At 35.5% G+C, this 26,043-nt stretch overlaps 1 protein-coding gene across 4 annotated transcripts in view; it reads right to left on the bottom strand.

The window, feature by feature from the left end:
• Positions 1 to 26,043, bottom strand: part of PTPN4 (protein tyrosine phosphatase, non-receptor type 4) — a 112,824-nt gene that overhangs the window by 34,237 nt on the left and 52,544 nt on the right. For all 4 annotated transcript variants that reach the window (XR_003526549.1, XM_027636528.1, XM_027636530.1 and 1 more), the window contains exons 6-13: positions 24,337 to 24,381; positions 24,026 to 24,078; positions 21,733 to 21,853; positions 20,539 to 20,626; positions 19,328 to 19,416; positions 14,145 to 14,208; positions 7,748 to 7,920; positions 5,319 to 5,387 (exon numbers count right to left, since the gene is read on the bottom strand). Coding sequence is in view for 3 of the 4 variants with exons in the window: in XM_027636528.1 (XP_027492329.1) it covers positions 5,319 to 5,387; positions 7,748 to 7,920; positions 14,145 to 14,208; positions 19,328 to 19,416; positions 20,539 to 20,626; positions 21,733 to 21,853; positions 24,026 to 24,078; positions 24,337 to 24,381 (702 nt within the window). In the remaining variant the exon portion in view is untranslated. The remainder of the gene's footprint in view (positions 1 to 5,318; positions 5,388 to 7,747; positions 7,921 to 14,144; positions 14,209 to 19,327; positions 19,417 to 20,538; positions 20,627 to 21,732; positions 21,854 to 24,025; positions 24,079 to 24,336; positions 24,382 to 26,043) is intronic.

Raw genomic sequence — 26,043 nt, 5'->3', positions numbered from 1 at the left:
AGTTGTTCTTTATCTTCATCATTATCACCTTACTGATTTACTGGAAGTGCAACTCCAGAAAGAAGGAACTTTGAGAAATTGAGGAACTACTTGCACACAAATTACATCTTCTGAAAATGAGAAACTTGGTTACGATGTATATTTTTGCTTCTGATGGAAACTAAAACTCAATGCAAGCCATCACCTTGAGCAGACTGTCCTCAATATTACCAAAAACATCTACAACAATAACCAGCCAAGCATTATATTGAATAATCTACCTTCACATGCAGAAATACATAAGATGGCAACACTGTTTGATACTAAAGGAGTGGTGGTCCATGTGTGGAGGGTTTATTTTTATCTTTACCTCACCAAGCAGTTCTGAACATGTATTGCATTTTGCTTTGCTGCTCTAAAGACTTACTGAATAACAGCTGACAAATTTCAGACAGGTGAGATGGGCTACTCTAAATACTACTGTTTCTGGTGTTACTCCACCTGAGGAAAAAAATCTAGTAGCATATTGAGGGAAAATATCGGTTATTTAATTACTCAAGAGAAATATATCCCGTCTCTTAGCATGCTTCATGGTATTTAGGGAGTATTAATTTGATTCAAAAAGTAATTAGCTTGATATCATCACTTAAACCAACATTCCAGTTTCTGTAATTTGCTTCAAATGTGAGCAACTCTAACCACGTAGGTATTTTGCTTCCCAAACACGTAAATGTGAGCAGTTCTGAACAGGTAACCAGCAGAAGAAACCAGCAGAATTGACAGGCATGTCTAGTTCTATCCTTCCCCTATCCTTTTGTTAATCAAAGCCATGACTAGCTCGACCCTCCTGACAGCAGGTTTGCAGCCAGCAGATCAGCACCAAGAGCCAGCTCTGCCAAGAGGTAGATTCTACTATTCAAAGAAAGGGACCATAATGCATCCAATGCTAAATTAGGTAAGTATAGGACTGCAGATACAGGATTTTCTGACAGACATAACTACTGAGCCTTATTTACCTTCAGTGTAAAAGCAACAAGTGGAATATAGGAATATTGGTGATGAGCTTTTCTTTTTTTAACACACAACAAAAGTAAAAGTACACCATTGCTCCCTTCTTCTGTGTAATAAATTACACAGAAGTATATAGGATAGAGGGAAAGTCCAAGTTTTCCCAAAAATTACATTTTTGACTGCTTCAAAAAACCCCACTCATTGTATCTTAAGTCACAGTTTGTAACCCCATTTATGAAAACTTCCTCATCAAACGAACACAACTCTAAAATAAGCAAAGCATCACCTTCTTCCCTCTCACAACATACAATGTCAATAAAACTCACCTTTTGCTGTGGATAGAGTCCGATCTTTCAGAAATAATACCTTACTACCATGATAAACAGCTGTAGCACTTATTAGCAAAGGCTTCTTTTGATTATTTTATTAACAGCTCTAACCTCAGAGTCCCACCCACTCTTGTTTGTTGCCTCAATTTCCTGTCTTTGCAGAAATTTCAAAGAAAAAATTACCACACTGCAGCACTGAACTTCTTAGTGCTGCGGCTTTTTGATTTTGGTTCTCCTGTCAACACTTCTAAATCTAACAATAAGGGGTTTTTTTATTAACATTTAAGATATGCTGTGAAATATTCCTAAAAATTTGTCCTGTGTCACTAATTTCTTACAACCTTAAAATAATTTTCTCATGCCAGAGTGCAGCTGAGGACATGAGAGGGGGGAAGTAAGATTTAAAAAACTTTGAAATGTTTTGACAAATGTTGAAATTCTAAATTCCACCTTTGCTCAGCCTGGATGCTTCTATTGCACCCAGCACAGGAAACTGACAGGTAACAGAATAAGCCATTTTCAGATTTAATTTTTGGTGTATATGCAGAGACATTCCCAAAAAAGTTGGAAGCAGTCTCATCTATTTGAGTAGGGACAGAAATGGAAAACTTTACCTGGCTCCCAAATCAAAAACAGTCTTCTGAGCTGTAATGGTACAGCAAATATAAAAAACCACCCCCCACAACTGAGTAGCAGGGATGAAATTACATAATGCAACTAAAAAAATGCAGGACATTATAATTAGCTCAGCTACAGCACACAAAAGCTTTTGAAGACAAAATTTGTTTGGCACCCCACAGCTGAAGGGCTAAACTTTTGGAGGAGTTGGGAGAGAACAAGGGTGTTGTTTGGGAATACAGGTGGGAATCTTTAAAATCATTTTTGTCCCTAAAAGAAATATAACCTGGAGCAACAGCCTTGCTTTATATTTTGACAAGTAGTACAGGGAACACATTTCTCTGCAAAACTGGCAACTACTGCTTCAGACCAAGAGACTGACACTATGTACAAATCTGCAAGGAACATCACAAATGACGTGCAATTTAAAGCATCTCAGAAATTATTTAAATAACCTGAATAAGTGCATAGTTGAAGCAAGACTGAACTTTGAGAAACAAGAGATTGCAACTTAATGATAAGGAGTTTGCAAATACAAGTGACTGACACCCACTCACTGTCACACAATGTGCACAAAGTACCTTCCCTTAGCCCCGGAGCAGACCAGAGGAACTCAACAGAAATAGAGCATTTTGCAGCCCTTTAAGAATTCTCTCAATTCATTACTTCATTGAACCTTTTTTACTCTTATTATCTACTTCTACTAAGTTTCTGGAAATTCTTATGGGGTTTCGTGGGTTGTTAATATCCTGCAAGAAATGAGGCCAAGAGAACAGCTGTAATGAAAATGATAAAAAAAACCTGTCCAAAACCTAAACAACTGCAGCAACAGTCTTCCAAATGCTGAATATGCTGCTGCATAAAGATTAAGAAGATTAAGAAAACAACATCTACATAATATATCAAATTTATTACAGAACATATCCTTTACAGTAATAATTCAATTTTTAAAAATTAAATTTAAATTTGGGAAAAAAATCCTTCAGCTAATTTTAAAGTAAAATCCTGAAGACAAACAGCTAAACCTGCTGACCGTAGGTTGTAATTACTTGTTTTATTCAAAAGGCTGTTAAGAAATTTTATTTCCACGTCTTGTGCTCTGTATCTACACTCCAGTGTACAAAGGCCAGACTAGCTGATCATTACTTGTGGCAATCACCATTTCCCAACTTATTAAAAACAGATCACTCAGGTAACATCTCAGTGGACCTCTCAGAGTTATTTTCTTACTATGAAATGATTCAAAGGTTTGCTTACATAGTATTTGCTCATAGTTTCTAATTAGATATTGTTAAGAAAACTGAGTGTAAACCTGGATAACTCCACAAAAAAACCCTGAAAATATTTCTTTTAGTTGATCTTAAATAAATCTTCTGATGTAATAATAATAAAAAGCAATTATTTAAATTTGTTTTATGTGCCCACTTAATTCTAATGAAAGACCTGACTGTACCTTGTTTCATAACTAAAGGCAACCAACACCTAGCAGAACTTCCAGGACCTACCAAAAGAAGCTCACTGCTTGAGAGCTTAAAAAGATGTTCAACACCACCACGACTTTGTCTGAGAAAGACACACCAATAAAGAGAAAGACAAGTTCCAGGAACAAACCCCACATTTTACCTGGAAAATCTTAAAAAGCAGAATTCGTCCTCTACATGACTACAAAAGGGATAACATCTACTCAGCACTTCAACTTGAAATGTAAATGTTTAGAAGACAAAGAAGATAATGTTCTTAGTTTAAACTTCTTGAACCACACGGTGTTCTAGAAATGTCTTCTATTTCAAGCTTTTTCACTCTTGAAAAGACTAAAGGTCTTTCAAATGGAAAATGCATTAATCTCACACTGTGATGAGGAGGACAGAGGAAGAAGCAGCTGATTTATTAAAAGCCTTCCATGGTGTATTTGTTACAACATGCCATTAATTTCAGTTCGCTGATGTACCCATATATACCTCAGACATTTATCAGCCATCAACATTTCTAGGAAACTCAAAACACGTGGATGAATGTTCTATTCTTGATTCAAAAAGCAATACTGGAAAATAAAATTACTGAGGATGGAAGAACCGAGTATTTCATTAACTAAAAAAGGCCAAGAAGATTCATGAAAATCAGAGCAGTTGTAGCCATGGCTTTCCATTTCATTGACTTTATCAATTTTATCCAACTATATATGACAAAATACAAGTGACCTCAGCAGCACTTGCTCAGTGTAGCTGCAAAGGGAAGAGTGCCATCTACTGCATTAGAGTTTCTGAAGTGACAAAAATACTCCTCAAAACCAAGTATCGGCTCTTCTGCATCACCAAGTTCAGAGCACAAGAAAAATAGTTTTTAACTGATTTACAACTCTAATTTAGAGAAATAAAACTTGGCTGTCACAGTGTTGAGTCTCCTGAGTACTACAAAAGTTGCCCCAAGTAAAAATCTAACCAGATTCCCAAAGTAAATTAAATAGAGTAAAAAATAGTTTTACACAGAAAAAATTGGTTTTATAAAATCTAGCTGTTGAACCAACATGTCGCAGCACTTCTGTACCCCAGTCCCTCTGATATGCAGCTGCCTATCTGTGGTATGGCCCAGCTAAAAACTCAAATCATATTATAATACACAGGGAAAAGAAGGGGTAGGGTGGTTGGAAGGGTGGAGACAGGGCTGGAAATCAAGGCAGAATTCAGCAATGCTCTAAAAAACAGCGTTTGCAGGCTCTTGGAAAGGTTGCTGGGCTTATTATTAAAGCCTGCGAGCATAAATTTTAATACTAGAGTTCCTTAAGGGGCAACTATGCAAAAAGACATCTCTGATCTCAGCAAAAGTAGAAGCATAAAAAAGGCACAGAGCATGCCCCCTCCCCATAAAGATTCTGTTAATGATCAGAGCAGACTGCCTGATGGATGCAACAGCCATTGACTTTTGAATGCTGTATCATAATTTCTGAAAGAAGAACTAAACCCACGCCTTCACTGTCTTATTGTAATCACTACACTCCCTGGGAGTCTCAAACGCAATTAAGTAATATATTCTTGATTAGCCAACTACCCTGTGACCAAATACCTTCAGAAGCAGCTCACTCCCAGTCAACTTTTTCATGGAAAAATACCTACAGTGATAAAGCTGTTCTCACCAAATAAGACACTCACTGTAGCTTATTCTAAAGGAAATACACATGTATAGTTGTAGGTTGTTATTGCAGCTAAAATATACCCAATAACTCAATATTTTAATGGAGTATTTTAACAGCAAGAGACCATTCTTTGCAATAAAGACAGCACAAAAAGGGCTAATACATGTAACAACAAACTACACAGACTGAAGGCTAATCTGAATTTTGAAGATATTTAAGGGGGCAAATATCAAAGAGTATAAATTACTTACCTTGCAAATACCCTGTCTTTGTTTGCTCTTTCTTTACCATACTGCACAGATTGGACCTCTGTTCTCCCACTGGAAAACAAAACAAAATCAAACCACTGAATCCACCATAATTAAAGAACAATTTCTTGTTCAAAATTGAACCATCTCAACAGAAAAAGCCTAAAGTTTGTTTTCAGTCATGCTTAAGCAATTGCACTAGCTTCAGTACAGTGTAACCTTAGAAAGCATTTGGTAGAAGTGTAGATCTTGATTCCAATTAATTTTAAAAGTAACAAATCTACTTTTGCTTTTATCTGAAGCAATAAGAAATTTCTCACTGGATCTTTGTATAACACTTAACAATATAACATTTCCTGTTATAGCCACTATCAAAAACTTAAAGCACCTCCTTCATACTCCTAAATTACTCCCTGAATTGCTAATAACTTAGTTGCTATTTAGTTCAGCAAAATATCACAAAGAAATTAAATAATAAGCACATCAGGATTGTATTCTTCTATGCAACTTGTCAAAATCAAGATTAGATCTTGGAACTTGCTGACTTTTCATGCAAGACCGGATGTCTTGTGTCAAGTCAAAGATTCTTTATACTATTTCATAATTTGTCTTTTAGAAAAAAAAAACCCTATCATTTTTTTGAGTGTCTATCAGTAGTTAAGAACTGATGACAAGATACCAGCAACACTCCTTCTTGCAGCCACTTTCCTTTTAATAACTTCAGATCAAGGCACAGAGTCCCTTACACGGACATTTACACTGAAATCAAAGAATAATTATGTATTTTCACATTCATATGACAGAACTACTGGATATGTGAAGAGCTGAGAAACAGGCCAACTAAAATCTCACAAAATTCAGTGGAGGGAAACGCAAAGACCCACATCTGAGGAGGAATGAGTGGTTGGAAAGCAGGTTTACCCAACACAACTGAGACCACATCTGGAGTGCTGTGTGGACTTCCAGGGTCCCCCAAGTCAAGCACAGGGCCACAAGGACTACTAAGAGTCTGGAGCATGTGATGTATTAGGAGAGGCTGAGAGAGCTGGGACTGTTCAGCCTCAGGAAGAGAAGGTTCAGGAGGATCAAATGAGCGTGTATAAATGCCAGAAAGGGGAAAGTAAAAAATACAGCCAGATGCTTTTTAAGGGAGCTCAGAGAAAGGACCAGAGGCAATGGGCACGAACAGAAATATGAGGTATCCTACTTAATCAGGGCCTGTAGCGAGGATGGAGCAACAAAACAACATCATCATAACCCACCAAAACAAAATGAAATTTTTACTGTGAAGACAGTCTAACACCAGACCAGGTTGCTCAGAGATGGTGCAGAGTTTCCGTCCTTAGTAATAACCACAATGATTCAGATTCAAAATCTTTACAGAAATTAAAAGATTTTCACTACAGCAACATTGAACCACATCTCAAACACTGTTCAGGATCATAGAATGCTGTTTCTCAAATGGTTACTGTGAGTGCTGGTCACAAACCAGATGCTATAAACAGTTAGCCACTGAATTACTTTCCTTTTTATACATTTATGCAATTCACAAGTGTGACAGAAATAGCCTGTTATTGTGTTTTCTAGCTTTTCATCATCTCCCTTTGTACGTCACAGACACTGCTGCCATTCTAGATGGATGATTAGTAGTAGCTCTGTTATTCTCTATTTCAGTCTCAATTTAAACCATTGGCATCCTGCGTTACTTGCAAAGACAGTTAACTCAGTCACTGAACTGAGATAAATTTCTTAAATAAAAAGCATAAAACTGCAAAATCCAACACCACCCACTTCAGCATTACTCCAGCATTATGGGATTATAGTTATTCCAGAGTCATTCTGTGCGCTTCCAAGCTGTTTGCGTGTACTGTTAAGTTCATCCTTAAAAGTTATGGAATTAATTTCATCCTTATTTTCTAAAGTTCTGTTTTTGATGTATGTCTTTTGTCTTTACCCAGTTCCTGTTTCTATACATCGAGCTTAAGTGGTTTTCACTCGTACAAGCTTCTTTTCAGTGATTTCTATTTGATCTTTATTTAGGTCTGTTTCGTTGCTGTTGCTGCAAACAGTATCTGAGACTCAACAGGTTTCATCAAAAACACCAGGTCAAAGACTCTGAAGTTTTGAGACAACAGTTTTAAGATAAACATAACCCAGCAGGCAAGCAGGCCAAGTAATGCAGCCTGAGAGACAATATCAGAGTACCAGTGCAGTAACAACCACTAATAATACAGTAATGATATTTTCAAGCTATCTTAGAAAATTAATGACATTTGAAGCTTAGGCCAACAGGGAAGGAGAACAGTTGCAGGATTCAAAAGCTACTTGAATTCTGGCACCTTTTAATACAGATTCTAAATAATTTCTTATGTTTATTGATGAGCTGCCTATTCTCTCACATTATTTCCCACATATTTCAAATCAGCACTTACCAGTACCGGAACTTGGAACCCAAAGTGAAATAATGTGCAAAAAAGTTCTTCTGAGGAGGGAGTGGTCTGTCCAAACGGAAGAACGTGTGATGTTCAACACAAGCTTTCCACAAATTCTTACATGCTCGGTAATTCACCATATTGAATCCCAGTAATGTTTCTCTAGATTCATGCTAAAAAATGAGAAAAATATATTTCAGATAAACATTATTCCAAGTTACTTTTGAAACTAATATAAATATTTTTGGCTTGGGGATATTTTTTTAAAATCATGCTTTTTGAAGTGGTTCTCTAATTTTACATTAACTTCATGTACAACAAACCCTTTGAAAATACCTTTACATTTTCTTTAAAGGATTTTTATGTTCCCTTGGGGTTTTTTTAAAAAGATCAAAAATTGTCATGCACATGTGGCACTTGGAGACTGGGAATAGGTACTGATCTCAAGAGCAAGGGATGTGCCTACTTACAGGTGATTAATTAGGTTCCTGGTAAATTCAAGAAGCAAAATGGCAAAGCAAGCTCAGCTATTCTGCCCGTTGAGCTTGATTACAGCCTTTGTAAGTCAGGAAACATCTGATTATGTTCAATCTTCTTTCTCTTTACAGTACACCTTAACTGATTTCACTAAGCAGTAAACTCCTTTTCCCAGTTAAGCTTTTGTTGGTCTGCTCGTCTTTAAATCTGCTCAGATACCAAGGCACAGACCTACAACTCTTCCCCTAGTGTTGTATTCGGAAAGTCATGACCAATGGCTAAGAATGACACTGCATTTTCAACCACATGATGAATTCAGGGCAAAATAAAATGGATTTATAAAGTAAACAGCGAAATCTGAGTACTTATTGATGAAATTTAAGAAATTATATTTAAGAAACTAAAAACTGACATTTTAATTCAATTTAGAAAAATTACTTGTATTTCTGTTCTTAATTTCCAAGTATTGCCAACTGTTCCCTGTATTTTCTAGACATGTTAACATAGGTATTTAAAAATTGCAAGTCAGAAACAAGGTAACAGAAATCAAGTCAGTTACCTGTGCATTTATAAAAAGCTTTGTCAACAATGTAAAAGTACAAAATAAACAAGATAAATTACTACTCTGCAAGAGAGCAACTATGCAAAATTATGGACTGCCCTCATCTGGATCCAGTAAAGGACAAACCAGCTAGAGATTTTAGATTCCAAAAAAAGTTCTTATGATACAGCAAATTTTCATGTCCTGTCAGCCTTTTAAACAGCTGGAAAAGAGAATTTGACAAGTTATATGAGCCGATGATAATGTACTTTAATGTCATTCAAAGCATTACAACTATGGGTTGGAGAAAAAAAAAATATCCTCCTGTTTCTCCTAGTTTGTATTCCAAAAATCAAGCTGATCTGAATCTCAAGCCACCATCTGATCACTAGATTAGACATGAAGCATGAAGGAGGAGCTGGCATGGCAGGATGAGAAGGAGCTGCAGCTACATCAACTTAATTGTAATGCGAAACAGCACTTTCACAGGAACTTGGTGTGCTAGAGCTTTAAAGGTACCTTAACAATAGTTCTATTCATAGTTTTTAAGGCTTTCATTGCAGTGCAGAGAGAAAGGGATTCTCAAACCCAACTCTTTCATCTCAATTACTGCTAGAAAACATTGTTTAAGGTAAAGAATAATATAGGATATGGCTTCCTAAATGCACCCATCCCTTCCCTATTCACCCCTATAGGTTCTGTAATATCCAAATGTTACTCAGGTACTTGAAATTCATCTTTGCTGATGATTCTGGGGTGCAGGATTTGGTTCTACTGCTGGATTTAGAATAAGATTGCCTCTGTATTGCCTGAAAATACTAGGCTTGAATCTATGTGGCCTCAGCAAAAGGCCCCAAGGCAGCACTTCCAATGTCCACAGTACTTCAGCCAAAAGCACATAAAGTAACAGGACAGTCACACTGCAGCCTATGGAATGTTTCTACAGCACAAGGCTCCAGGAAGATGCAGAATGTCCTATGGTATAATAGTGAGATATAGGCATTTCAGGGATTTTCAGGCTGAGAGCAGTGTTAGAAGACTATCTCAGGGAGTCACAGCTGGATTCTGCTCCAAAATTATTATCTTACTAATTCTGCCCGTGGGTCCCGTTAGAGGGAGGAAAACAGGCTTCTTGCTACAGAGGGGAAGAATGAAGCAGTTGGGATGCAATTCTTGGAGCTCAAGCACAAAACTACAAGTTAAGACAAACAGGGATAGGGTAAAGTCAAGTCCAAGTCATCTTTGTGGTTCCTTTTATTAAAAAGACAAACGAAAAAAAACCAGGCTAGATATCGGTGCCCCCTCTCACACAGAACAGCTCAGTGCTTGAACACACACCTTGGGTGGGGCCATTCATTCAATCCCACCTTTGCCTGACTTGAAACAGCGACCTCAGAGCAGATCTCACTGCTCAGGAAAGAAATTAGGTTGAAAAATTTATTCTCTAGTAAGTCTTTTTCACTTTGGGTAAACAATCCCAGAAGAAAGCATGAATTCCCTACACCATCTCAGAGAAACAAAAAGACTTGTGCTTTTTAAGTGGCAGATGCTGCACAGACTCAATATATTCCACTAATAGTGGGCAAAAGCCCTGTGAAAGCTTAAATGCAACACAGATTCTGACAGCAGTATTTGCTATTCACAAAAAAATGCAACAGCAGAAACTTTGATAGGATTAGGCAGCAATCAATTAGGCATCTAATGAACATCAGTGTTACTTAAGATCACTGTGTGTACTCGGGCAGATAAGCCCATGTATCACCTTGTGATTTTAGACCAAGTTCTTTCTGAAAGTCAGTCAAAAAAGGTCAGAAAAAATTCAAAGCACAAACTGCAGATACATAACCTATCATTAAAAAAGATAAAATAAATTATTTTGGCCACTCAGTTAAACCAGGTCTTGGTCATGGACAAAACCCGTAATATGTTTTGTTCCAGACTCAAGTAATTTTCCAGTGGACATCTGGTCTCTAAAAGCACAAAAGAACATGCTGAACAGCTTATTTGGCTGTCACAGAATCAAGACCACTAAAACATGCTGGATGGGATTAAGAGCTTGATGCTGACTATTGATTTTACAACAGCCAAGGATGCAACTAACTAAAATCAGAGAAGCTTAGGGAAACATCTGGAAAAACAAAACTACTGAATTATTTGCAAAGAGCTGCAAAGCATGTAAGGGAAGCAGCATATGGAACACATGGAACAAACAAAGAGATGGTGGAAAAGCCTGCCACTGAAGTAATGGCTCAGGGGGCTTCTAATGTTGGGTGAAGAAGTCCTACATGTAACATTCTTTTCCCCCACAATCTCATAAAGAAACAATAGAAAGAAAATCTGCTCCACTGGATGCACACTCCAGCTATGTGATTGTTAGAATGATCAACCAGCTTCCATTCAAGATTATATTATTCTGCAAGTAGAAAATGACTTTGACATTAAACTGCTTCATCTCACTTCCTTTAAGTGATTTATTTAAACACAGATATAATCTAATAAAAGTAGGCAAATAATTCTTTACTTATGTTGATGCCTTTAAGCAATGCCAAGTCAGGGAATAAATTTAACAGGCGATTAAAAGATAAGGCACTTGCACTTCTGAGGACAGTTGCAATTAAAAGCTCTCAACACTCATTAGCAGTATTTGAAATATATCTGTTTAGGACTACTTTAAAGCCTATGTAGCTCAGTTGGGAAAAAATAAAAACAGTGGAAAATTCCTTTCCCAAGTCATATTCCTTTCCCAACTTCATATTCTATAGCATGTCAGCTTTGCATCCAAATAAATACAGTTACTCAGATGTACAATTTGTTATATATTTACATACAAGTTTGAAACACATCATCAGCATACCATGAATGTATTTCCACTGCCGTATCGTAAATTGGTGATTTAAAATATGCACTCAAAGCACTAGGCAAGAGATATTTTACATACCAAATGTGCAATCACAGAGTCACTTCACCTAGTTTCTGCTGCCTTAAGAGAGTCATTTAGGCTCCCTTTATTGTTAAATGGGAGTGAAAGCAAAAGAAAGCATATACCAGCAGAGAGCAACTTAATCCATCCTAAAAAGTACTTCCAATTCATGCAAGATGTTCCAGCCTTTGCACCTTTGTGTCTGATTACTACAGAGGAAGTCTAATGATTCTTTGGTGAGCTAATTATCATGAAACTGAAAATATGTTCTTTTAATCTAACTGATGCTGAATATAGTTGAGATGAATCTTTACTCCTACGAGTGCTACTCAGGAAAGGTAATTCTGGAAATAACAGTTTTAATATTAGATGTCATTAAAAAATTAGTTTAAGTATGCCTTCTTTGGAAGCCAAATTTGAGCTTTGATCTTAAGATATTCAAGACTTAGAATGAATGAAAATCAACTTCTTGTCATCACTTTTCATCTGATACACAGAGTTTAAAGAAAAACAGTACGAGACTTTTTAATTTGTTGGCTTGGATGTCTCAGAAGAGAAATTACATTAATTATATATACTACATTCTGCTGCAAGTAACAATATGCAGAGTATTAAAAAGCAACACAAAAACCCAAGATGACAAAGCTATCTTTGTATTACCTTCTATTATAAGCAGGTTTTTTTTCTGCAGAAAATAGAGGAAACACTTGAGTACAATACCCAACCCAATTTTATATTTAGGCATCTCAATCTTCAAGGTCCTGAACTCTGCTACCACAGATTTTCCTCAAGTTCTGACTTAGCAAACATAATTTCTGAATTTCAAATAAATCCCCAAATTCCCATTTCAGATCCAAATACAACATTCCTGCAACTGTAATTGAAGTTACACACACTGTTATCAAGACAAAAAATTTGACCTCTGGCCTGTCAGAGATCAGCTTGCCTTTTCAGAATTGTAGCTCCTGTAGGCTACTAAAAAAAAATTCTGTGTCAACATAATGCAACATTTCCCCACCACCTTTTTTTGTATCATTACCATTTTTCTGCTTGTGTTGCATGATGTCTGCTCATGTTGACAGATACTCCTGTTTATTTCATGTAATAACCAAAGTTCATTACTTTCTACATATAATTACTCCAAAATCTTCTAACTCCTGTTATGCTGCTTCTGAACTGATAGCTACTCACAGTGCTCCATGCACACGAGGTAAACTTCTCCTGACAACTAATGCACAACAAAGTGTCTGCAGGTGGTCAGGTAGTTCTGTCTGTGAGAACTGCAAAGTCCTGGGCCTCATTTTAAAGGATCTACTTTAAAGACACACAGTTTGACTCCTGTTTTCAGTACTAGTCACCAGACACTGGCCTGATCTGACATAACAGGTGTTTCCTCCTTGTATTTTTCTTGTTTAAACATATTGTCTCTAAAACTGGAACAGTCCCATAGTACTCAAGATGCATTCTGTCTAGAATCATCTTTTATCTAGGTCTTCGGATCATAGAATGTTACATGTTGGAAGGGACCTTAAAGATCATGTAGTTCCAACCCACCTGCCACGGGCAGGGACACCTCTTCTCACTAGACCAGGTTGCTCAAGGCCTTATCCAACCTGGCCTTGAACACTGCCAGGATTGGGGCATCCACAACCTCCCTGGGCAACCTGTTCCAGAGTATCACTATCCTCACAGGAAATCCTTTCAGCGGTAAGAATTGCACAAAACCTTTTAACTAATCTGATGAGTTAATCACACAGTCATATTTTTAATTAATTCCTCCATCTTTCCCCAGTGATATGTCTGTGATGGAAGCTAATCTCTTGGAGGCACGGAACAATCCATTTCTCGCTGAATTAAATGCACAGTGGTCCTGCGGTGCTTTGCGGGGCAGCAAACACCCACCACAAGCACTGAAACACACACATTCAACTTCTGCCCCAAGAAATTTAGAAGTAGGTATAAAAAATTACCATGTGTAATTTAAAACTGCAAAGAAAATGTTACCTCTTTTAAGTAATAAAGTCAACTTGTATTACTAAATCTGAATAATACAAATCAGCATGTTTATCAAACTCTAACTTAGAAGTATATACACAACTGAAGGAACATTAGGCATTACCTTGAGTTTTAATTCAGTTTCTTATGAAATTTAAATTTAATATGGATTTACCTTCAACCTTTAACAATTTATCTTACATAAGCAAACTACCTTTCCTGCATACAAATGTAAAACTAAACATATCTAAAATACAAAGCAAAGCAAATGACAAAAAAATCTTATTTAAAGCATTGTAATGGTCTATTTGAGACCCGAAATAGCCAGAATGTTGGTGAAACTGGACTTCTAACTGCAGACAAAGGCAAGATTCAACATAGCTTCAGGGAGTATAATGCAGATGTGCAGTAGGAGATATTTAATTGCTTTCATTTTTTGAGATGAAACTTAAGACAGTACTCACCAATTCTTTCCTAAGTTGAATAAAAAACTGTTTGCACTTAAAAGAAATTTTTACAATCTTCAACCTAAATGAAAAATAAAATCACAATATTTAAACACTTAGTATACTCAATTATGGTTAAAGGGTTAAATACATCTACTGAAAATATACCGAAAATATTCATTTTCATAGATTAAAAATAAAATGGCAAAGATTAGACAAAATAGCTTATGTAATTTGAAATGTATGAGCTGTATATTTAAGTTATCTGTCAAATTAACTTGTTTCCATCTTAAACCCTAGGCAGTTGCTAATTTAAGTATCTTTTCCCCATTACAAATCCCAAAGAGCTCTTCTATCCCCAGGTCATTCCAGACAGATGTTCCCTTTTCTGAGGCCGCTTTCATTATCCCCTAGAATATCAACAAATACTCTGAACTTCACCTGATCTCCTAAAGACATTCTTTCTCCACGTTCTTACATGTCTTTAAATATAACCATAACTTGTTTTAGTAAAATAGCTAACATAAGATACAAGCATGGAGATAAGGACTCCCAACCTTGGGTTTCTTATCAAGTTAAAAAATCACATTATGAAGAGGAAAAAGCATTTACAATATCACAACGTACAGATCTTTTCACCTTGCAAGTTATCTATAAAAAAACAAGACACTGACAGTAATTCCAGGCAATTTTGGATGGTAACTGTAATAGTAGTTATGGAAAATGGGAAAAGACAGGCCATATTTCCATCACAATCTAATTATACACTTTTTCAAAGAAATGCAAGATTAGGATAGTGTACATTCTTTATTAAATATAAAAGAGTATCATTCTGGTCAAGGAAAAAAGTGAGGTTCTAATTGTAAAAAGAAAAACATCATAACGTTTGTGACTTTAAAAAGGAACAACTGACAAAACACTGCAAACTGACTAGAATTACAGCTTGCATACTTATCACTTGTTGAATAAAAACCTCTATAGACTAGGGAAAATAAGAAGGAAACATCAATAGACACCTAAGTTGGGTATCCATATACAGAAATTATCTTCTGTATATGTAATCAAATGGAGACATTTTTCTCCAGGGGATTATTCAGAGCAGGAACCTATCTTGAAAGTCCTAATTTGTTGAGAGTTTCTATCTACAGTAACATAAAGGGATACTGTGAACATTAGCCTTTAAATTATGCTTATTTAAATCTTTTCCCATTTCTTTTTTCTTTCCTAGTTTGCCATTAGTTTAATAAAAAAACCAGCAGCAATAACTGTCCTATTTGTTGTGTTCTTTTCATTTTTTAAAAAATTCTTGCTAAGTTTTCAAAGTTAGTTTATCAAGGATTTGACACTATAAAGAGAGCTATATCTTGTCTACTGAAATCAAATTATTCCATTGCATCAATTTTCTTAGCACCTCCTGTGACAAACAAACAACTGCTTAAGAATAATGTGGGATGGGTCCTAAATTTGCTGGATGGGATAGATACTAGTGATTATAGCACTCTGACTATGGAAAAAAAAAAAACCAGAAAAAAATTTAGGTTGCAGTTAATCAACAAGTATGTTATTATGAATTTTTTTAAATTTTGGCATACGGGGCAATTAAAAGAACATTTTAACACATACCTTTTCTAAAAACTGAACTGCACGCAATCTATAATGTATCAGATTTGCTTAGCATGTCAACAGAACACTTGAAAATAAATCACAATTACTCTGTTTATAAAAACATTCTACTATCTTTTATTCTTGAGGTTTCCTTTTCTACTGAAGAAACTACTGCCTTTGGTGATTTACAAATCCAAGGAGAATAAGAATTAAAGCTCTACATACCAGGTTTTATTCTCATTCCGTACTTTAGGCAGAGTGAGGTCAGATGACTGTTAAGCCTGAAACCATTTGGAACAGACTCAAAGCTCTAACATTAGCCAATAAGGTCTAACATAACTTGAAAGAGTCACCTTTCAAGTACAAAGGAATGACTCAGCAGAGCTGATTCTCAGCTATTACCAAAAAATACAGCACGTAAGAGAGAGTTCATATGCACTGCTAATACCTTGCTAGTCCTTGAATAAGCACATCCACACAAAGGAAAAGGCACGTCTGCCTGCATTCCCTTCCTCTGACTGCTGGCAGTGGTGCATATCTGAGGAAAAGCACTGGGTACCCTAACTCCCAAATAAGAAAGGATTGTCCAGATTTAGTGGTCAAAGACAAACTTGGTGCCAGCAGCTGTGAGATGGCGAAGCTAAAGATGTTAAGGGAAGTGGGGGGATGCAGCAAACTAACCCACTAGTTCAGGAAAAGAAACTCCAGCTTGTTCAGAGCTCTGGTAGGCAAAAGCCCATGGAAGCTGCCCTTTGGGGTACAGGAACAGAGGACAGGTAGTCAGTTTTAAAGGACAAAATTCTCAATCAAAATAATCCTGATGTGCTAGAAAACATGCAAGCATGAGAAGAGGCCAAGCTAGATAAACTTAGAACTGTTAACTGGGCTCAAACAAAAAAAGAAGTGTACAAGATGTGGAAGCAGGATTAGATGACCAAGAAGGAACAGAGTACCACCCAGGTATTCAGGGATACAATTAGGAAATCCAAACTGCAACTGCAGTTGCAACTGGCAGTGGATGCAAAAGGCAACAAAGCTTTCCAGAGATACATCAACTGCAAAAGAGAGGCAAAGGAAAGCATGTCCAACTGCTGAACAGATGGTTTAGTAACAAAGGAAAGGTTGAGGTACTCCATGCTCTTTTCCTTTGGTCTCCTCAGATGCCCAGGTCTCTGTGCCTGGTAGCAATAACTGGGGAAAGGAGGAGTTACCCGCAATACAGGAAGATCAAGTTAGGACACACAGGATAAAAGACATTCTCTTCTGTTTTGCCCAGTTCCTCACTTCTCTCCCTTCTGTTTCATTTCTCCCCATGATCATAAGGTTCCTAATAAGCAATTTAGATATAATATCAAATTAAGAGGGAGAGGGCAAAGGTGTTTTACTTGACTCTTCTCTGAGCAACACAGTTAAATCTTTATTTCTTCCCACATACATGCATGTCTGTCCTCTCACTTGTCAACTCAGGAATACTGAAAAACAGGTATCTAAACATTCACTGTAACCATAAAGCCTGGGAAGACATTACACAGATGCAGTTGCACAGGAGCAAGAATAAGTGGAAGCAAGAAGAAAAAAGTACCACTACCAGTGTCACTGGAAGAGCAGCATGACTATGGATAAAAAGGAAAGGTAATAGGTCTACTGTTGAGCTGTATTGTGAAAACTGGCATTTCAAATTCTTACTCATACCAAAAGGAAGCCTATAACAGGGTGGAACGCAGAAGGGTAGTTTTGGGTCTTTTTGGGTTTGTTTTGTGAAGACCAATTGTGTTGGTACTATAGTCTTCACAGGAAGAAATCAATATCCCTAATGTCAGCTGATATGGTTGAATACAAAGAAGAACTGTTCAGATAATTACACACATGCAAAAACCACACTAAGAATTTATATCAGCATCCCTGGCATGCAAACAATATGAAGCAGAACTCACAGAAACCTCCAACTTCCATTAGGGACACGTAGCTTAATTATGACCTACACTGTACATACTCAGTAATTTACCAGTGTGTTTTACAGAACCTATTCCTACTATTGCTGTTTTCCCAAAATTGACAGCAGTAAAATCAGACTGAAATAAAGCCTTCCTGATTATTATAGCATTCCATACATAAACCAGCCTTAGCCCAGAAATCGCTACAACATGTCAAAATTCTCACCACATGAAGGATATATTTCTTAGAACATGCCACTATTATAAAGGCAGGTCTGACTGACCAATACAGTAGTTCCAGACCTTTCATTCCAAAATCACTTTTTATTTACCCAATAACCATGATGACTGGAAATTTACATGCTTTGTAATTGTCTCAGATTTACTTTGAATGCTTACAGGCAAAATGTTTACCACATTCAATTGTATCTGGCTACAAATAACACTTATGTTATAATTTCGTTTTTTCTTTCTCTCTGAAAATCTACTAAAATTTGACCATTCACACTGTTTCTCAACATGGTAAACCACAAAATACATAACATCCTCCAATGAACCCGGAGACTAAGCTTAGCACAGAAAAACAGAATGTCTCAGAAATTCATTGGGTTGCAGAAAGACCAAGCGCGCACATCAGCAGCAAACAAAAACGCAAAATCAGTAGCAAATGAACACTTTTCATCATTTTTCTAGAATAAACAGTGCCTGTGCCTGGTGAACTGATGTCTCTTGTGACAATCTTATATGACTGATTCCAGCCACTCAGAATGCTGCTGTAGCAAACTCAGCTACACGTGTCATAAGGTTGTCAAAGTGGATTCCAAGCAGGCAAAGGAAACCAAGGGAAGGTTACTTCTGCAGGAGCTGAAAAAGGCATTGGGGAAGGTGACATAACTTCTGTAGAGCACTACAGAAGTTACAGAGCACTTCTACAGGGCACTATAGAAGTCATAGTCGAAAACAGGATTTCTGTATATATACATATATATATATATGTATGTATATTCTGTTCTTATATGAATAAAGAACAGGATCCAAACTTAAGCAGAATGATAAACAGAGTAAGATACTTAATGGGGATAATTCCATCTTTAAAGAACTGCTTTAAAAACTATTTTAGTTAAGAAATAAATGACAGCATTTTTTGCAGTAAATGCACTTTTGTGATCCTATCATGAAAATGGTTATCTACGGATGAAGAGATGACAATATCCTGAACGCTCCACCTCAGTTATTCTCATAACTACATTAAATTGAAAACACACAGTGCAATTAATTTATACGTGACAAAACAGATAAGAGCAGTCATTCTCCAGGTTAGTACTTTTCAGTTCAGCTGTCTCTTTAAAGACTGTAAGCTACACCATCACATTGGCCTGGGCTACTTACTTAATTAAATATAAAGTATGAGTACAAACTCCTGAATAAAAAATGTATTAAAATCTATTACAATTTCATTACAGTATCAAAATCATTTCATAGGACAGCATGCAGTTCAGGACAAAATCCCATCATGAAGTTACCTATAAGCAAAACATCAGATGAATAAGTTCAACTTGATATGCTACAACTAAGTTTCAGTCTTTTTTTAGAGTGTGTGACACAGTTAGTGGTAAAAATATTTTGAAATAGCAAACAAAACCATTAAACAGCTGTCCTTACCACTGAAAGGTGTTTATTCGTACTCTATTCTTAAAAATTAGTATTCCACCTGACATCACTCCAATCATTATTTCATTGTTACTCTGATCCTTTAAAAGAAAAGAAAAAATTACGTGAAGAACAATATAAATATCTTTTGAAATCTCATATATATTCATTCTCATCTCTCTCTAAATAGACAAATTAACATGGAAGGAAACATGTTTTAATCAGGCAAATAAGAAATTGTTCACTCCTATTTAGAACAAACCTGAATGTTTGCTCTGAGCTTTTATAAGCTACCACAAAATTTTAATTTCCAAAGTTAGCTCCTCTGTCTTTCACCAACTTCGAAGAAATACATAACAGTATTGTGGCAGTTTATTACTAACAGCAACACTAATAGACTGGCTTGACATTTGCTACACTAAAAGCAACCAGCAACTTAGATTCCTACCTGAAAGGAAATTGCAACCTCAGAACACAGAGAGGAGAGATTCTAAAACAAACAATATTGTAAGCATATTTAAAAAGCACATTCTTCCTGAAATATCTTTGCACTCTATCAAACACCTGGATACAGTGAGCAGTGAAGTGGGGTACATTTCAAATTCTTTTCCAAGTTTCTCTAACCTTAGGGAATAAGACTAGAATATTTAAAAAGTAGAGGTGTCTTAGTTGCTAAAAATAATTTTATTCAGAGGCTTTGTAGAAATTTTAGCACTGGACTGACAGGTTAAGATTGTTTCAGTCAAGACCTTGAGTTACTTACTTTACCAGGTAAAACTGACACTGTATCAAATTACAGTACTCTCACCTTACACTAACAGTTCATTCTATATTATGATGATGATTTATAACATGGTTCTAATAGAAATCAAATTAAATATTTTCAAAGCTGATAGATCCTTAATTATCAAAGGCACATTCAACAAGCATATTCTTCTTATTCATCAGTAGCCAACTGAACTGCCATTTAAGCCAACAAGGTTCAACGTGAATAACAGAGATAACTAAACACAAATTCAAGCAAAGAAATATCCTCACTAGAGTGAAATAGTGGATATTCAATTCGTAAATCCCAGTTAGGCACCTAATAAGATGATATTGTTTTCATTTTTTTTCTCTTGTAAGCATCTGCCAGGAAGGCCCACTAAAAAGGAAAGTATAATTTTCCATAAATCTCAGAGGAATCCATTTTTACATTACAATACTAGTTCATCCAAACTTACCCTTGCATAGTGCAATTCAACTCCATAAAGTTCTAAGGTACGTGCTGTATTGAGATAATTGAACTCTGCTTCTGCAGGAGACAACCCTCTGAAAGAAAGCAGCTAAATCAGAAATGTTCTAACACGACCTCCCACATCAGCCTCCCCAGTGAGCACAAACAGAAAATCTGCATTGTTTTACTACTTCTACCCCCACCCTGAAATCTGAATTTCCTTTCTCATAATAAATGGACTGTAACCCGAAAATTTAAACAGAAAAGAACTTGTGCTTCCACACAGATAGTCTTGACAAGAGGCCACAACACATTTTATTTCTAATGCACTGTTTCATTTAAATATCTGTGGAGCCCCAGAATCTAGAAATTACTTTTACAATCCTGGATTTTCCTCTGGTAATTTAAAGTTAAACTACCATCGGCTCACTTAAATGTCTTTACCCTACCTAATAGAATTTGCTAAGCCTTTATCTGAAATGTAACATAACATTCAGTAATTTCTAAAAAAAACAACATGCCCCAATCAAGTAAATGTTTTGTAAATATCACTTAAATTTTGCTAAATTTAACTGTAACGAAAGGCACTTAAGTTCTAAAATATGAAGGAACCATCACTGAAAAGTATCACAGTGTTACATACTGAAAAAAAAAAAATATTTTCCATTGCTTCACTGCCTTTTCCTCTTCAGTGAAAGGTCACAGACTCACACACAGGAAAGAACAGATATTGAAGAAAAGGACTTTGTTACTTCTAAAGCAACTCTTTTAACTGCTGAAAGCACCATGAAAACAAAGCCTTTATGCTCAGAATATTCCTGAAGATTGAAAAAAACTCTTAAAGAAAATATATCTGGTTGATGTCCTATATAATACACACAAATACTGTTTTCAGAGTACCTTTAACATGTTTATTATTTCACTAATTTTCCCTGTCATTCTGTCATAGATACTCTGTAGACCAACAGTGGTGTTATATATTCACCGTAAAAATAATCTAAAAAAAAAATTACATTAAACATATTTTTAAAAACCCTAAAAAAACCCCAAACAAACAAACAAACAAAAAACCCATCAAAAAGAAAACCCAAAAAATCCAGAAACCTTTAAAACAAAATACTCATTTTTTTTATATAATAGCACAGCATCAGCAGTCAGGATTTGACAAAGTCAGTCAGTATCTTCTGATGTAAATCCTTACATGTGCTGCTGATGTAATTTTGCTATTTCTTTTTCAAAGTCTTGAGGCTGGCTAGGGATGAAAGAATATTCTGAGAGGTAGCCTGGCAAGTTTTCTGAATGGTTGTAGTCTCCCAGCTCGGCTAAAATATTAAAAAGAGAGGTTATTGTTTATCACTGATGTACTTGGCATTGTGCAAGGCCCCCAAATTCACAAGGGTCTGCTCCCACATAATTTATGATCTACAGCAAACAAAAATAGAGAACACATTTGAACTCCCCTTTTCCCTTTTCAATAAACAGTCGCATTCTCAGTGAATACCATGGAAATTATTTAGTGAGAGTTTTGATTATGTACTTATGAAGGAAGTTTGTAAAGTGTTTAATTTGTAATACACAAATTAATTCATAAATGCTGTCATAACGGCTAGCACTAAATAGGATGTATTTATATAGATACAGATATATAGGATAGGATTAAATTTTTTCCTTTATTATTTTACCTTGCTTGGTTTCATGTGATTATACTTTTTTTTTTAACACTACAACTGCTATTTCTTCATGAAGATCTGCAAAATCCACCAACTCATTCTGTACCAAGATATATTCAGAAGCATTAGAAAAATATTTTTTTGCATATTCAACTGGTATGTATGGAAAAAAGTACACATACATACACCTACATTGAAACTACTCTACTTGAAACTACTAAAAAGTGCATTTACATAATTACTAACCCTTTCTTAAAATTATAAGAAATAAATTAAAATCACATCTGTCAGAAAAAAAGCATACAAGCAACATTTGCTAAAAATAGAGGCTTTGAGGCCTTCTAACTATAGTAAAAAAAAGCAACTTTAAGTATCTGCAATCTGTGTAACAGATCTACAGTGAAAGGTAAGAAACATAACGTGAAAACTGGAAAGATCACAACAATATATCATGAGGTGGGATTCTGGGCAGGCCTAGTGGCACTGACAAGAGGGATGAAGGCACTCATGGAGCGGGAGGATAAGGAAGGGAAAGCAGGAAAGAACTCTGGAGCGCTTGCACTGCCAGAAATAGATCTTATTTTAAATAATTTAAAAATTAGGAAATGGGACCAGGTTTTATAATAGAATGCATTCCTTGCTAAAATCCACTATGAAGAATACAGGACTATGTCTGCTATTTACATATACTTATAAAGAATCCAGACAATTTACTATAGGCAGGCACAGAAATCATTAGACAGAGCTCTGCATACTGAAGAACTTAATGGCAGCAGGGTCTCATAGATAAGTGTAAATGCAAGGCACTGTGCATACCCACCACTTCTACATACCACGCCTCTCACTTCTGTTATTTGAAAAATAAACATATTGCATTCTTAAAACCCTAAAATGTTATCAACTTTTCATAGTTCCTGTTTCATTATCAAATACTTTATATCTTCTAAGGCAAATCCCTATGGCATGACAGCACTTGCAGTGCATTTTTCCAAGCAGCTGGAGTGTGGAAGTTTTGTTTAAGAGAAACTGTTCTGATTGACCTAGAAAAAGGTGACCACTTAACAAAACTATGCATAAAACATTACAGTAACTATGTTTTTTACCTGAAAATATTAACATTGACACTATTTGCTTTATATGTACAAAGTATACAGATGTGGATATAAGTATCTTTAGCAGTACAAAACCACATGAGTACAGACAGATATATCAGGATTGCTTATAAAACAGAATTTCTGACAATGAGAAATTTAAAGAAGTAGGGGTTGAACAGTCTCTAGCTGGTTGGTTGCTAAGTTTTATTTTTTTGCACTGAACAATGTAAGTTTATGAAGAAAAAATGAGTGGGGAAGAAAACTAAATCTCAAGTCTTCAAGACTCATCTATTCACTGCATGGCCTAAAATTGACAAGACAGGTATTGATCTTTTTGGTCAGATATGATCAGAATTCCCTTTTCCACACCTATTTGGACGTTCACTGTATGATATGTTAAAAATGTTTAAGTGTCTTAATAAATACTTTTTAGTATCATTCTCAAGGTAAAAACCCACAACCCCATGCCTCAGAACACACAGGAATAAATGAGTATTGATTTGGGGGTTTCTAATGGTACATCCTTAAGTATTTTTTTCATATTTAATTCAGCAAAACATGCTGGAGGAGGAAAACAAATCAAATATATTTCTTTAATCATGAGGAAATTAGCATCATGTCCACAAACATCACAATATAATGCTATACAAACTACATTCTTTAGAAACTAATCAATACTACTTTTTATTATTTCAGTACTAACATGTACACAAATACTAATTATACTTACATTGAACAGCATAGGAAGCCAGAAGAGCAGCAGTATTATAAGGACAGGGCAACCTGTTTTGTTGTGTTTTTAAAATGAGAAATAAATAAAATTAGATATTTCGAGTGAAATTTGGTTATTTTGAAAACCCTAGTCTTTTATAGTCTATGGACAAATTGGACAGGTAACTACTACAAAGACTTCTACTTGCACAGGCAGTGATTTATTCTTAATATATTTTTATTTTTGTAGGCAAAATCCCTCATCTCTCATTATTACATTTTTCTCAACCAAATTTGCATTCAGTGTTTAACACAACAAAAATGTCTTACCTTCCAGTAAGAATGTCCTGCTTAATTTGCAAAAAGTACTGGTACCTTATTTAAAGAAGCAAACAAAAAACACTGTAATTAAAAATAATTTTTTTCCATAATTTTCAACAATTTAATGTATTTTGCTTTCAGTTAGCACAAAACTAAACTTTACATTTTGCATGCTTTTTCTTAAACTCTCATGGGAAAAAAATGAAACTTTGCTTAGTAAAATAATATTACAACTTGGTAAATTCAACTACTTACAGGTTATGAAGTTATACATTGTATTTCTCTAGAAGGCCACAAATTTCACATTCTACCTGCTTTATACAATAGCCACAAGCTGAAATTTGCATCTGTGTATGGAGGTATCCACATAAGAATGATCTGTACTCCAGGTAGAGAGAATTAATTCATTCTCACTGAGTATTTGATATTACTCTGTTTTAATTAAATTTTAATTTAATTATGCTTAGTATTTTGGAGTTACATTGTTGTTATAAAAGTTGTGGACTCTTATGTCAAATACCTTTCAACTGACTTCCCTCAAACTTCTAAAGTTTTCTTCAATTACGGTGTGAGAAAAGTTTGTTTTAGAAATTAATCTAGTTTTCCCATGCCCACTCTTTCAAGTCAGGGAGGACATGGATACAGCAAAAGGAACAGACAAATACTTTAAAATAAGAACTATTTCCCACCAAACAGTGGAAGCAGAAACACCATGACTTAAATACCCCAACAAGCCTGAAAGTGCAAACAGCTTTCCCTCTAAATTACTTCGTTTCTCCAACAAAACCCAAATATTTTGTTAATGTCTCAGAATGAATCTTTTGTTCATTCAATTTAGTTCCTTCATATTTCACTCCAAGGTTTTAGACAATTTCAAAGAAGTATAAATGTTTATATCAAGCAGCAAATTACACCTGCTACAAAGCTCAACTGAAACAGAGACTGGAGGGGGGTAACAAACACGACTGACCAAGATGGCAGGATGTTAGCACAAGCTTAAACTTTCAGCAAAAAAGCCCCTTATAACAGAGCATAAAAGCATCTGTAGACTTTGTCTATATTGCCTGTTTATTTTTTAAAAGAGGTTTCACTGTATGGCAAATTTAAACATCATTCCTGCTTCCTTATATATTTATTCTGGTTTGGGATCTCCTACATTAATGATACTGTTATTATAACCATCTGGTTTGGTTTCCTTCTTGTAGCTCTGATTCAAAAGCTGGGAGTGACCTATTGTAAACATTGTAAACACTCGCCAAAATTACTTATCAAAACCACTAAATATTTCCCAGTACTAACTTGCACTAAGAAATTAAAACCAAAGTGCATTACTTTATTACACATATTATGACTTCTCATAATTATGTAGTCTTCAGAAAGTGGATTAACTATCCCTTAAAGACTTCCACAAACATTTACAAATACACACAGAAATCCAATTATTTACAAGCTAAATAAAATGGAAAGGTAAAACATTCCGAGTTTGAAAGAAAATGAAGGAAAACACTTGTGAACTGACAAGCAAAGATATGAGTCCATGTGCTCAACTCCTACAAAACCAACAAGAGGTTCTTGAACTGACCAGAAAGGTGGGAATCTTAGTGTAAGGTATTAAACCTCAAGAAGTTAAAACTGAGACATTAGCCATGTTGTAGAGACCTCAAAATAACTTTTAGTTTTCCACATTAAAATGCACATTGAAACCAAAAAAGATAA

Source organism: Corapipo altera, unplaced genomic scaffold (assembly GCF_003945725.1).
Source record: "Corapipo altera isolate COAL_440 unplaced genomic scaffold, ASM394572v1 45, whole genome shotgun sequence".
Classification (NCBI taxonomy): Eukaryota; Metazoa; Chordata; class Aves; order Passeriformes; family Pipridae; genus Corapipo; species Corapipo altera.
The sequence above is the reverse complement of the archived record's forward strand: the minus strand, read 5'-3'. Positions and strand labels throughout refer to the sequence as shown.